General features: G+C 38.1%; 1 protein-coding gene across 7 annotated transcripts in view; it reads right to left on the reverse strand.

Moving 5' to 3' along the window:
- LOC124290472 (receptor-type tyrosine-protein phosphatase alpha-like) overlaps window positions 1–15,209 on the reverse strand; it is a 64,021-nt gene that overhangs the window by 46,496 nt on the left and 2,316 nt on the right. For all 7 annotated transcript variants that reach the window (XM_046727176.1, XM_046727175.1, XM_046727178.1 and 4 more), the window contains exons 2-12: window positions 9,534–9,597; window positions 9,317–9,436; window positions 9,003–9,230; window positions 6,221–6,406; window positions 5,632–5,769; window positions 4,915–5,055; window positions 4,058–4,195; window positions 3,550–3,681; window positions 2,582–2,672; window positions 2,365–2,435; window positions 998–1,209 (exon numbers count right to left, since the gene is read on the reverse strand). In XM_046727176.1, coding sequence (XP_046583132.1) covers window positions 998–1,209; window positions 2,365–2,435; window positions 2,582–2,672; window positions 3,550–3,681; window positions 4,058–4,195; window positions 4,915–5,055; window positions 5,632–5,769; window positions 6,221–6,406; window positions 9,003–9,230; window positions 9,317–9,436; window positions 9,534–9,597 — 1,521 coding nt within the window. The remainder of the gene's footprint in view (window positions 1–997; window positions 1,210–2,364; window positions 2,436–2,581; window positions 2,673–3,549; window positions 3,682–4,057; window positions 4,196–4,914; window positions 5,056–5,631; window positions 5,770–6,220; window positions 6,407–9,002; window positions 9,231–9,316; window positions 9,437–9,533; window positions 9,598–15,209) is intronic.

A 15,209-nucleotide genomic window follows, 5' to 3' on the forward strand; every position in this document is an offset into this window, starting at 1 on the left:
GTATTATTAAAATGCAGTCAGCATGTTATTGTTTATTGGGGAGGAAGATATGTCTCTACCTCTTGCAAAATCAGTCGTTCTCAGGACTGTTGACACCAGAATTACGCTTCAGTCGTTTTCACGTGGGGAATAGAACATGGGCTTTGGGTGTGATATGCGAATGCTTGATGCACTATGTCACCAAAACACTTTTGTCATTTCATTATAATGCTACCGTATGTGAAACTCCAAATAGTTTGCAATGGTAAACGCCTTATTTAAGGAGCCTTGGTACAAATCTTCTACTTGACGAGAGATTTTCCCACACTAAGTATCTACAAAGTCTGTTATTGTGTGAAACATCACAACAAGTAGAACGGTTTTTACAAGAAAACACAAAAAACATCATTGAAATTGTATTAATTTTCAACGAAGAATATTGTTCCAGAAATGAGCAGAAATTGGTTGGAACCTTAAATTATATGCACAATCTAACCCCTGAAGTATCTTCATAAGCATCATCCATACATACAAAATGTAATATTTTTCCGTGTCAAATGTACATTTTCGCTAAATTTTATCAGCATTTATACGTTGGACGAACAGCTTTTCAACATCAAAAGGGCGGTTTTGGGGCTACATCTCCCTCTTGTCGTTAAATCTTATTTTGCAAACCAGTAAACATTATTCACTCGATTAAGGGGCAATAAGTAGTGATGAGACTTGTCAAAATAGTAAAAGAAGTTCGACATAATAAGCAGCAGTTGAAATATAAGACAGGTGAAGATTTAGAATTGGTCTTCAGCAACCCTTTCTTGTCGTAACAGGAGACTAATGGGATTGGGTGGTCAGGCTGGCTATGCTGATGCATGTTATAGTATCACAATTCTTTACACTGATGTTCAAGATGACAATCACTGGACTGTCTGGTCCAGACTCGATTATTTACAGACAGCCGTCATATAGTTGTACAATTTGTGTTAAACAACAAAAATTAGAATAATGTGAAAACAAAAACCTGAAATTCGGTTTCGAAGGAAGCCTTTTTCTTCTTCTCGTTGACAGACTGTTGGAGTTTATCCAGCGTTACGTGAGGTTGTATCCAGTTGTAGTAGGCAGAGGAAGCCTCGTCGCTGACGTCAACTTCAGTCTCAACAGAAAACATGTCATCGTCATCTTCATCCATTGCAGGAGGTAGCCTTGGTGTGGATTCATTCTCTGATGGCTTATCTAAATAATAAAAATGTACTGTATATGATAAAATATTATGGATGTCTAGGTTGACGAAGGTGACGAAGGGGCAAGGAATAGCCCAGAAACGTTGCGTGTAAAACAAAGAAGAAGTTCACATCCATAATATTTTTGTCTTATACTTGAATACCAACTTCTATATGCCTCTCAAGAACCTCAAAATGTACAGGAGGTGAGGTGAGGTGAAATTGGGTTTTACATCGTACTTGAGAATATTTCGCTCATATGACGACGTGCGTGCGTGTGTATCTGTATGTGTGGCTGCTTGTACTAGCCCAGACTCAAGCTGGTTTTATAGTGCTAGCCCACTCAGATACCATGCCGCAGTGAAGCATGAATACCCCACTCAGACACATTATACTGACTCCGAGCCGACCAGTCCTTCTTGTACCCATTAATGCCGAGCGTCAGGCAGGGACCAACAAGTACCATATTTTAACGTCTTATGGTATGACGCGGTCGGGGATCGAACCCGCAACCTTCCGCTCTCCGGGCGGACGCTCTAACCACTACACCACGGATGTGGTCAAAATGTACAGGAACGATCATATGAAATATTTGTTGTATACTAGCTAAATCGTATAAAATCATATCTTGCACTTCTACAGACCTCTGAAGCATATTACTGAAAGTATCCCCACCTGGAATTTCTAATCAACAAGTCATCAATGAAACTTTAATATCCTCAGTATGAGCAAAAGACACATACGTATTATTATGTCCGTTTTCACTTTTTCATCTCGAAACTACTAAAGGTGAATGTCTATGGATGATATATGTGGTGGAAATAATATTGTTTCTGAATTTAAACAACTCGATTAATAAAAGGAAATATGCGTTCTTCATAGGTTTGTACCAACGAAAACCTACGACTCACTATGTTAAAAATGCAGAAGGTGCGAGATATGTCGACTCATTTTAGACAGCTGAGATAAGGCCGGGTGCGCACTGATGTGACATCCCATGAAGTGCATGTCAGATCTTTGGAGAGAAAGATACAATCTGGACTGATATATCTAGTTTCATGATATTGTACCAACACAATTTGGTTAACTTTGTACAACGACACGTGCTACATAATGATGATAATTACATGATGCATGGTCAGCAGGATTTGATCAATTCAGAAAGTACCTTTACATCCAGCTGCAGGAGATGTTCTCAGCGCAGACTGCATTCTCACGTCATCCTTTTTAGGTCTTTTTCTTCAAAAGAATATATGATTATATAAACATATTATAAGCAGTTATTACACAATAATGAAAGTATGCGAAAGAACACTCGATAAAATCCGCACTAAGCTGAAATAGTTTTACATGGCTAAAATGTATGAAGCAAGTTTAGACTTTACCTTCTCCTACAAATGACGATAATCACTACAACAATGACGACGAAAACAGCAGCAACTGCCCCGCCGACTATACCCGCCAAGAAACTGTCTTCTGTCAAAAAACAAACAGTTGACATTGACAACGCACAAACATTGCGTATGCGTTTTAAAGATTATTGCGCAAACGTATACACCAAAATATTAATGAGAGCAAGAAAATACAGGCAAATGAACAACAATAGCTAAGAATCACAGGGGTAATGTTATGTCAAAATCAAAGTTTGCATTATTTGTCAAAAAGACTTTAACAAACTTGAAAGCCATTGTTAGTAGATAAATACGTCTATATATGGATATGTTTATATAAGGAACCTGATTACAATTCCCTAACCGAAAACACTAATGTGATTCCATGATAGACAAAATCGCAAATATATTTGTTTGTAATATCAGCATGAGAACGTGGCTCCTAATGTGTCATAAATACATAATCAGAGATTCGTAAATGCACAATGTTGTTTTGTCAGCACTCCACCCTGCTCATGGTTTCAGCATAGTGGTTACGTGTGACACATGACTTACCTTACCGCAAATCAACGTAAATACGTGTTTGCACATTTTTGAAGTATCAAACCTATTTGAAAAATGTCATGCTAACCTCATATTTTGTAAGCATTTACTTCTGGACACGGTATTAATATGGTATGAACTGGAAGAGAGCTCCAGCGATTACTCCAGACATGCAAAGATCCGGGTTAGAACTGATCTTCAGCAACCAATGCTTGTCGTAAGAGGTGGCTAACGAGATCGGGTGGTCAGGCTTGCTGGCTTGGCTAGTATATGTCATAGTATCCGAATTGCGTAGAGCCACGTGCATTATGACAATCAATGGATGGTCTGGTCCAGACACGATTATTTTCAGGGCACCGTGTTACAGCAGGAAAAATGCTGCCTGCGGGTTCAAACAACAAACAAATAAAGAAGCTTACTGCAAGCGTCCCCCATCCACCATGTTTCACAGCCATTAGGACAAGTTCCAGTCTCCTTGTCACACACATCATCTCCCTGGCAGTTCCCGCAATGGAAGTCACAGTTTGTACCGTGTTTACCGTCGACACATGCTTATTTGAACACACAAACAAACATATAAATCAGTCATGAAATAAAGGTTAGGTTGATTTGTATGCATCGCTGTTTTCATTGCATACGTGTACATGCATCTCAGACACTTGGAGATGTGTGCATTGCATCTAATGCGACTGTTGAGACAAATATATTAGGGAAGCTTTGTCACGTCCAGAACTTAAGAACATAGATTTGACATTAAACCTTCGTAAATGTTATAATAAATCCTGTTCGCCACATTCGTTGGCAATGATCCAAGATTCTCTATTGCACAATCAGTTACTGGAGACTTTCAAGAAACTCCTGATTCTGACTAGGCAGTGTCCGAACAGGGGTGTACAGCATATACCACACTAACGATCTCCGGCTTACTTTGTAGGCATGTGCCATTCATCCATCCTGCTGCACATCCTCCAGGGCAGGTTCCGTCCCTCTTTTCACAGATGCCTTCGTTTAAGCAGTTTCCACACTGGGAGGAGCAGTTATTACCATAGGAACGATCTGGACATGCTGAATAAATAGAAATACCTTTAAACCACAACCCTGCAGATTACGTCGTTCTGATTATTACTGCCTTACTAAATTTGTCAGATATGCAAAATCCAATGGCAATGAGTATCTGTTTTCAAAAGCACATAAGGTCTATATTTTGAATCTTGTTTAACTGCCTAACTTTAAATTTCATTTAATTGTCTTTTATTTGAGGTGAAAGATGCGACTAGAAGACTGCACGATCATGGAATATACATACATCGTATATGCTTAAAATTAAATAACATTTTAAATACAGACAGAAGAGTTTCATTTTTGTATATTACGATGGGTTTCTCTAAATAGTTAATTTAATAAACCTTTGCCTGCATGTCTCCTCGTTAGAAAGAACCCTTGTCATTCATTCATACAGTTTTAAATTTCGTAGCTCATGTTGTCGCCATTACACAACAAGAATGTTTGGATATGATCAGTGTTTGTTTGGTAATCATTTCAAGTCAACTTTTACAGTTTGCTCTGCCTACTTTCAATACCAACACAGTAAATGAAAGTACAACAGTTTGTCAAAGAGATTGCAAAATGGTGGATAAGGTTCCTATCTTGGCTTGCACCCAGTCTGTATACCATAGCCGTCAAACTCAAACGGAGCCAGCAATATGTTTGGATTCTATGCAATATTGTTTGTAGAAACGCGTGGTCACCGATCTCTTACTGTGGTCGGGAGTATGTGTACAAACCTTGCATACACAAGTCGTCACTGACCCAACCCGCTGCACATCCTCCAAGACATGTTCCTGTAGTCTTGTTACAGCTGACATCATCGAGGCAGTGCCCACACGTGGAGGTACAGTTATTACCAAACGTACCATCTGGACATTCTACACAAAAAGACTGGATAAAAGTACAAATACACATATTGAGATGTTACTTACATACTTATGTTACTTATTTATTTGCATAGTTCAGGATAAGCGCAACACTGGTGGAATATGTTTTACTGTTTAAAATTTGAGTTAAAATTTACTGTCACCTCGGGAATATTTCAGCCATATAGTGATAAATATTTTACTGGCATTTGGCAGATAAAGATAGGTTTCATAATATGCCATTTGACTGGTTACGACACATACCTGATACCTGGGAATAAATCAGATGGTTATTGAATTAACATTCATATACTATGGTATGTATTGGTGTATAATGTTAGTACGGGAGCACAGCTGTTATAATTAAATCTCTATATGGGAAAAACATTTAAAAAAAGGAAAATGTAACCAAAGTTTACATATTGTGTGTGAACTTTGCATCAGATTTGAGTGTAAAGTTTGGCTCCCTGCTTCTAAGCAGTTTGACATAGCCTGATGAACATGTACTTACATCCTCTGACATACTATTTCAATTGAGGTATTATATTTTTAAATGTAAATTTGAACCCACGTCCTCTTCTACTCTACCTGTTTGGCATTTGGCACCATGGAATCCTGGGAAACATCCACTAGAACAATGACCAGTGATCTTGTCACATACATCAGTACTGTTCAGGCACCGGCACTGTTTGTCACAATCTTCAGAAAACCAACCATCACTGCAAACTAAGTATCACAAATCCATTTTGATTTTGATTTTTCCAATGCCTTATAGAAAGTGGTCAAATGCACTATATGCTATATTCGGGATTACAATAAACTTCAAGCTCTGATACTCGAGACAGTTTCATCCGGATTTTGAACCTATACTCTAAATTTGGAGCTCGAGAATATGTACATGAACAAGCAGGATTAATCCCAAATATAGCATCTTTTACGTATATTTCTGGTTTTTTTCTCTGTATTAGTTATATCCAGTGATCGTTGTGAATGAATAATTATGAATCCTTTTACTGATAACGTTCATAGAATGATTTAACTATGTAATTCGATAGGTACACTTCATGTTGTTGGCGATGGGGAACGTATTAACTACCATACATAGAGATCTATCTGTTCCTCATACTGAATTGTTTAGCTTTCATCTCTATCATAGTATGACACTTCCATGACCTACCAAATATCTGCACTTCACACAAAGTAAGGAATTTCAGTGGACCAGGTATCCGTATAGTGACCGTGGTTCCTGTTAGTGGCTGACGGCAGGTGACGTTAGCTATAGGAGGAGGATGTTCAGTTGATGACCAGTTGTAGCACATCTGGCTGCCCACAAGTATCTCCATGCCGTTGCTTCTCTCCTGGACTGATGGAAAATGAATGTAAAATATTATGAGTAAGAATTGCATCGTATCGGTTAGATATGAAATGGACATAGATGACTTCAAAGGAAACTAAGATTATTTACGCAAATTCTGTTGTCTAAGTCGGGATATGAACGCTTTCCACGATATAGTGTAACTGGTTCAGGTCAAATCTTACTTCATAATTCAGTAACAGGCTGACTGGACACTGACGCTTAAACACTAACATACAACGATACAACGAAAGACGAAATGGGTCAAATATTAACTCTTATTCCCTAAGATTCTTTTATGACAAGATTAAGAATTTGAAATGAAATCCACGTGGCATAAATTGTGAATTACAGCAATAATTTCTCTTAACTCCACATGTATTGCACGAAACCACATTTGAAATGATGACGGTTATATCACATTTGCTCGAGCAACTCATACACGACCACACCACAAACAAACCCACCCACATGCACACACACACACACACACACACACACACACACACACACACACACACACAGAAACACACACATGCACTCACCGTTTGCGTTTTAGAGCATGCCATCTTATTTCTTGATCTGTCAAACAACACAAGGAACGTAATTCTAGCATTGATATTCTTCAACATCGACTAATGCGTAAATGGTTGGGTTGGTGATGTAAGCACATTTTATTCATTTCTGTACGAACAAGAGTGCTATAATACAGACATTGTTTGTTTCAGTGAAAGTAACTGTTGTATTGATTTTTATAAATATGTTGGGGTTTTTTATCTGTGATTTTCGTTTGCGTTTACTTGACCATATTTGAATAGATATACTCATTTATCCTAAAAATGCATGGTTTAAGCGCGATGAACATGTATACAGGATATGCATAATGTGAATTGTTTAATCGTTGATGTCAGTTATGATGAAACATATGTATACAACATAATGAATCAGGGAATGTTTGCACTTGAGCCTGTTCCTGAATGAACGAGCCGTCAACCACATATCACGACTGCGTACATGAGTATGTGTACCTTAAACAAACACAACGTTACAACAGGCAGATGTAAAGACTCACGAATACTTATCACATCCGACATCAATGTAAAATGAAGTAGTCATAGCACAAGAAGGTTAATACAGTGCGTATGGTAAACAAAATGTATTGAAAGCTTATTCAATATTAAAAGTTCTATAACGGTACTCGCTACTATGATTTGTATAATATATAACACGTGTCGTTAAACTTAATCTCTATCTATTTAAAAGTTCTAAAAGTTTTAAGTGATGATGGTCTGAGCGTTTGTCACTGATATCAATATAAAAGAACACGGATATGGATCAGACAATTCAAGGTTCCTTATTTACATAAGCAGTTTACACACAATTTACCATCTGTGATGGATGTGAAGAGGCCTGGGATTTCCATTATCGGGTTACTATTGCAAGGAAGATAAGGTCTACTTAGCAATATCGATCTAGATCAATTTAACCCAGGGAATTACATTGTTAAGGATTGTAAAGAAATATAAGACCTGCAAAATATCAGTTGAGATTCTGAACAACACATACACGGAATTCTTCCTATTAGATACGTCAAACATATATTCACAAACTGCTGAAATATCATCCATGCTTAGTATAAACATCCATCTAGTGAAACTATTTTGAATGAATTCTAGCTTATAACAAGATATAAGTATGCATGTAGATGCCTATACTCTTCAAACGAACATGGTTCTGTTTGAGGAAGATTGTAAAAGCCTATCCGTCGTACATCCTTCTTTTTGCAGAAACTTACAGGTATACCATCATATTAATAACAATGCAGATGAAGCAAACACATTATAATTCCCCAGTAATATTAATGAGCACCGGTGACATCCACGAAAAAGAAAGTCAATCGTTCATCTGAACACGTAGTACATGTCAAAATAGGGACATTGTATTTATTGTACCTTTATCTCCAAATGAGAATGCTAGTCTATTAAATGTCAGTACCGTACATGTCAATTGTATACCTTGGACATAACAATATATTTCTTTTCTTGTTGTTGCTATTTTTTGTACCATTCACTGGATGAAAGGTGTTGACATATGTATAGAGCAGGGGAGGGGCCGACAGTTGCGGTAACAGCACAATCATATGCTGCACTTTCAACATAGTATGCGTCGTTGTTGACTGACAATTTGCGCTATTGACAATTGACATAAAACAGTTAGTTTTTTCACGATGAATAATGTCTTTCAATGTGAAGCAAAAGTCGAATGATATACGATACGAATAATATATTCTGTCGTTATTGAATCATTACAACCAGTACAGACCTGATGACGCTATACCTTGTTCGATGCAACTTTAGATGAATAGAATCTATGACGTTTGACAAGTAACCATTTGTGTGTAGACACTCCTCAACAATCAGTCACAAATACGATACAATAATAAATAATCCGATTCATTAATATCGTATTCAGTAAATTTTCGTAGGGCGGACGTTGCTGGCAATTGAAAGGCGACAATATTATTCCCCGATGTTCCAAAGAGACCCTTTCTTGCAGTGTCGAAATTTGTCATTCTTGTGTTTCTTAATAATATATGTGTACTCACGGTCGTCACGTAGATAGAGTCTGGTGTGTTGTATCTTCTCTGGAACTGAAGTGTTCAGGTTCACAGTCCAGGTGGGATTTGTCTCAATCTTGGTATGAGCACATGTCCGTGGGTCGCTCTTGGCATTTGTGGTGGCTTTGCCGTCTACACCAAGGGCTGCTTGATATAGATCTGAACGATCGTCCAGTACACTACTCTGGTTACAACGTCTCCGTAAGGCAATGTTTTCTGAAATACAGATACTTAATCAGCATAAAAAAAGACCGGTTATTTGTAAACATGCTGCAAGATCTAATAATGAAACTCAAACTCACGTCTCTGGCAATAGGAACCGAACCATCCTTCCTGACATCTGTCTGGATCACCGACCTGGCTACAGGGATTAGAGGGGAACACGGCACAGGCAGCTTCAGTGTTACAGTGACACTCGGCATCTGTTAGAAAAGATATACCACAACTCGATCATATTCATAAAAACCAAAAAATATATCAGATATTTAAACTTTAACATTCTGTGAATAAAGTCCTTACCAGTGAGAGTCGCAGAGACACAGACCACAAGCAGTCCAATCCAGAACCAACCCATGCCGTATTCCTAAGTGACAAAATCAACAGAAAACGTTCACAATCATAATTACAGGAATAGCAAAAGTTACCTGAGCGTCCGAAATGGAGAGCTTTAAACCTTGCAGACTTTTCTCAACGATTAATGAAACATGCCTCAGACAAAACCTCGAAATATTTATAACATGCAACAGCATTCCAAAGCATTGTAGGTCCGAGAGGAAACTCTTTTAGCAACCCATGATTGTCGTAAGAGGCTACTAACGGGATCGGGTGGTCAGGGGAGTGAGTGAGTGAGTTAACATTTTACATCGCATCGGCAATAGTACAGCCATATAGCGATGAAAACAAGGTAATCAATTTAAATAGATGTCGACAAAGGACAGTAAAACCAACTAGACTTTCACAGACATATACCTATAACTAGTAATTAAATCTAAAATACTTTAACTATAGAGGACGATACAATATAGAAACAGGCTATTGATCGCCAACAACTGAAGGTAGATCACCATACTAGGGTTTATGGGGACTTACAGTGCCTTTGCTACCTTCTACCCTTTCAGCCACCGAATTTTATAGGAACAAATATACCACGTTTAAAAATCGGGTAACCAAAACTTAAAAACAATGAAAATTGGGACTTACGTACCCTCTCAGGAGGACAATAATTTTACGATACTTTAACCCCCTTGGAGGATACAGCCACTAACAATCGCAGTTGCTAATTTATACTACCACGTTTAAAATACCATTTATCTATTTACAAATCATTTAACAAATCTAACTCTTGTAAATATGCAATGATTAAATGAGAACTGACATTATTAAAAAGATCCTTCACAGTTCGTGATTTGAAATAGATATCCCTTGTGATGGAATATTCAAAACAGTCAAGCAGGACATGCTTGACGGTGATTCTTTCATCACAAGGGATACAAAACTGAGCATCCTCGCCTTTCAATAGGTACTCATGAGTATATCTTGTGTGGCCAATACGACATCGTCGTAGGATGTCCTCTTCAAATCTGGACTGACAACCCAAGTAGGTGTAACCAATATAGGGTTTTATTTCCTGTAATTTATTAATACCTACCTCAGTGTCCCACTTCTTCTGCATTAGATCACGGATTTAAGAGCTGATGACAGCTTTATAATTAGAGTATAGAATAAGACGTGGTGTCACAGATTTGTTGAGTGCTGTCTTGGCAGCAAGATCGGCCATTGTATTCCCAGAAATGCCAACGTGGCTGGGTAACCAACAAAGGACGATGTCGTATTGGCCAGTAGCAAGATCATTATATAATTCAATAATTTCTATTAAAAGTGGATGTTTGCAAGAAAGATTGTTAATAGCGCGAAGACACGAAAGAGTCTGAAAAGATTATATTTTTTTGTATTTGTTTTTTTTTAAAATGTATTTTAAGCACTGTTAGTATGGCGTTTGCTTCTGCTGTAAAAGTAGAGCTGTTATCTGGTATGCGAGAAGATATTGTTCGGGATCCAATGACAGTGGCACAAGCAAAGGCGCCACTGTCCCTGGACCCATCTGTAAATAGAGATTTGTATGTATCATATTTACTTTTTAATTGATTAAATTCGTGTTTATATTGTAAGTCATTACTTTCTGATTTTTTATACTTTGTCAGTGTTAGGTCATCGTCTGGCCTCACCAATTGCAAAGGAGGAGAAGAAAGAAGACGGGAAGGAGATATAGTTTCAAGATCAATGCCAACAGCAGAAAAAAAATGATTTCATTCTAAGTCCAAGAGGAGGAACAAGATAAGATTTCTTGGTGTTTAAGTCCTCATATAGGGGATTGAAGACACAGTTGAAAGCAGGGTTAGATTCGTTAGAATAGAATTTGGTAGTATATTGTAATGGTAATTTTATACGGCGTTGTGCAAGAGATGGTTCATCTGCCTCGACGTAGAGACTGTCCTAAAGGAGATGTCCTAAAGGATTCAAGACAAAGTCTTAGACCTTGGTGGTGGACAGAATCTAATAATTTGACGTTGCTGTTACAGGCTCCACCATATACAATGGAGCCATAATCAAGTTTCGAGCCGACCAGTGATCTATATAGGTGAAGGATGGTAGCTTGATCCCCTACCCACTTAAAATTTGAAACAACTTTCATCAAGTCAAGTGTCTTCAGGCATTTAGCTTTAAGGGATTTAATATGCGGCAGAAACGTTAAATGCGAGTCAAAAATTAAACCCAAGAACTTTGCCTCCTTAACAACTTTGATGGGAGTGCCATTGAGAAACAGTTCAGGGTCCTCATGCGGTTTATACTTTCTACAAAAAAGTATACAATAAGTTTAGGATTTAGAAACTTTAAAGCAGTTTTCAAGACATCATATATTTATTTTGTTTAGACATAACTACAGTTGCCGTATAATAGTATGCATATTTTAACATGACAAGAAATATTAAAATCATCCACAAAAAGTCATCCATCAATTGAATCATTTAAAACCTTGGATAAACTATTGATCTTAATACTAAACAATGTGACAGACAAAATACTGCCTTGTGGAACACCCTGATCCTGATTATAATGGTCAGACAGGGTTGAACCCACTCGGACTTGAAACTGCCTGTCTCTTAAAAACTGTGATATAGAAAGAGGTAAAGACCCCTCAAACCAAAATCATGTAAATCCTTAAAAATGCCATGCTTCCAGGTGGTATCGTATGCTTTCTCGAGATCAACGAATATCAATACTGCATGTTGTTTATTTACTATAGCATTTATAGCATTTTTTTTAACAAAGGATTCTAAACGTACCAAATGATCAATGGTACCTCCGATTTTTCCTGAAACCCCATTGGATATTTGTTATAAGGTTATTGGTTTCAAGATACCAAGTTAACCTATTGTTTACAATTCGTTCCATGGTTTTACAGACACAACTCGTCAAAGAGATTGGTCTGTAATTAAACGGATCAGTAAAATCCCGGCCGGGTTTTGGAATAGGGCCAACAATGGCATTACGCCACGAAGTTGGGAAATTCCCTGTAGTCCATTTTGAAACAAAAATATTTAGCAGTGTTCCCAAACACGATTCGGGTAAATGCTACAGGAGCTGATAGTGGATATCATCAGCCCCTGTTGCTTTATCATGAGCTTGCTCAAAGGCAGTATGGAGCTCATGTAATGAAAATAATTCATTATAGTCTTCGCTATTCTCCGAGTTAAAATTTAGTGTCTTCTCCTGTTGTTTCTGATATTTTTGAAATTTTGGAACGTAATTTGACGAAGAAGAATGTTTGGGGAGAGTTTCACCAAGCTTATTGGCAATGTCAACTTTATCTGTCAATAAAATGTCACCACCCTGCAGATGATGAACAGTAGATTTGGAACCGTTGCCCTTTATTCGTTGAATCAAATCATGTTCCACACCTTTGAAATAGGTGTGCGATAATTTATTTTGGAAACGTAGTTTCGCCAAGACTGACGCCTATTCTGTTTAAATGCACGCCGAGCCTTGGCATTGAAAAGTTTAAATTTATCTACATTATGGACTGTAGGATGTCGTCGAAAATACTTTTCGGCTTTCTTTCAACACTTTCTGGCCTGTTTACATTCATTATTGAACCATGGCTTACGAATATGTGGGATTGAAGAGGACTCTGGTATAGATTCATCAGCTATTTTATTCAGTTTATCAGAGAATAACTGAATACAGTCCAGATAATTGACAAAATCGTCAGATTTCAAGGTGGCAGTATGGAGTGTCTGAAATAATGGCCAGTTGGCCTTATTAAAATTCCACCTTGTAGCAGGTGGGTCATCAGTCGGATTTATTGCTGAGGGAATATTGTGGGAAAATGGTCACTTCCAAACAGGTCGTCTTGGACTGACCATACGAATTCATTATATATATTTGGATCTGTGAGAGACAGATGAAGTGTAGAAAAAGTTCCCGAACCAGGATGTAAATAAGTGGCTGATCCGTCATTATACATGTATATGCATAAATTATTATTGGAAATGAAGTCTTAAAGGATTGTCCCTTTAATGTTAGTATCGGTACTTCCCCACAAAGGGTTGTGTCCGTTAAGATCACCCATGATAATACAGGGTTTGGGAAGCTGGTCGAATAGATCCGGAAGATCAGACTGCTGAAGAGCAGAAGATGGAGAAATATACAGGGAACGAAGCGTGAAGGTTATTTGTAAAGTGAGGCAGACAGCAACAGCCTGAAGATTGCTTTTAAGACGGACATGGCTATGAATAACACCTTGCCTCACCAAAATAGAAGCGCCACCAGTAGCTTTCTCACCTGGAGGTGAAAAATGAATTGTACTGACGAAAATACCTCTTGTAAACTAAAAGCTGATGGATTAAAATCTTCTGATAATATATGTAGATCATAAAATTTAGCCTTTAGGCCTCTGCAATTCCATTGTAATAGATTAGGTTTCTGGTTCATGGTGCCTATATTGGGACCTCTCACGAGAACGTGAGGAAGAACTCCTATTTTTGTTTTCTGAAGATGGGGTTACCTCCAACATTAACGATTTTCTGAGCAGTCGTTTGTTCTGAATGGCTGACAGCCTGAGAGTCTGATGTCACAGTGGTCTGGCTATTAGAAGTAGTTTGCACAGAGATAGGTTGTTTGGATTTAGTCGAAGTCAAATCGGTTTGGCATGAAACTGACACTGATCTGGGTTTTTTGGGAAACAGCAGCTCAATAACTAACTGTCTGAGACTGCAATTGATGAACTTCAACTTTTGATTGATTCTGCTATTTGGGGCAGGATTTTTAAGATGAAACATGGTCACCGCCGCAGTTTACATATTTAGGATCTTTGCTGCAGTCAGCATCTTCATGATCCTCAGCGCAACGATGACAACGAAGAGTATTTCGGCAGGATTTTGAGCCATGACCAAACTTCTGACAATTATAACATCGGAGTGGAGTGGGGATATACACCTCCACTCCGATATTGAAATAACTAGCTTTTATTGACTTATTGACTGTGCTCAATCAAAGAGTAAGCAGGTATGTGCTGCTTGGAACAGTTCTACCGTCTTGTTTCTTGACTGTGAAGCGCTTAACCGATGTGACATTTTGATCTTTAAGTTCCTCAACGATTTCCTCCACTGACAAGTTCGACAAACAACGGGCTCTGTCCCGAACAATGCCCCTACTCGAATTGAGAGTTTTATGTTCTGTGCTCTTAACACTGACATTGGCGTATTGATGTTGTAACAGATTAATTGATTGTTGTCTCCTTGCACATTCTACAAGGAGCTGACCACCTCGGAGACACGGCACGTTTTCAAATTCTCCACATATAGATTGGATAGTTTTGGAAATCAAAAATGGATTGAATTTAAGGGGTTCGCCATTTGTAACCTCAATGGCTATAAATTTTGACCAGTTGTCCTGTTGCTTTGGAACTGAAATATCTTCAGCTTCCAGACGCCTTTTCTTGTCATTTCTAGCGGAACCAGAATTTATTTGACTCATGATGTATGTAAGGGGTTCAGCACCCTTGCTCCCCACCCGCCACCGAGTGTCAACAAGGACAGTGTCTATTTGCAGGGGATATCCAGCATGCACACACCAGGGATACAAGGGTGATATACTCTAGTAAATAGCTGTATTTGTCTACAAAATATAAGGTCA

This window comes from Haliotis rubra, unplaced genomic scaffold (genome assembly GCF_003918875.1).
Source record: "Haliotis rubra isolate DU_JTF1 unplaced genomic scaffold, ASM391887v1 Scf466, whole genome shotgun sequence".
NCBI lineage: Eukaryota > Metazoa > Mollusca > Gastropoda > Lepetellida > Haliotidae > Haliotis > Haliotis rubra.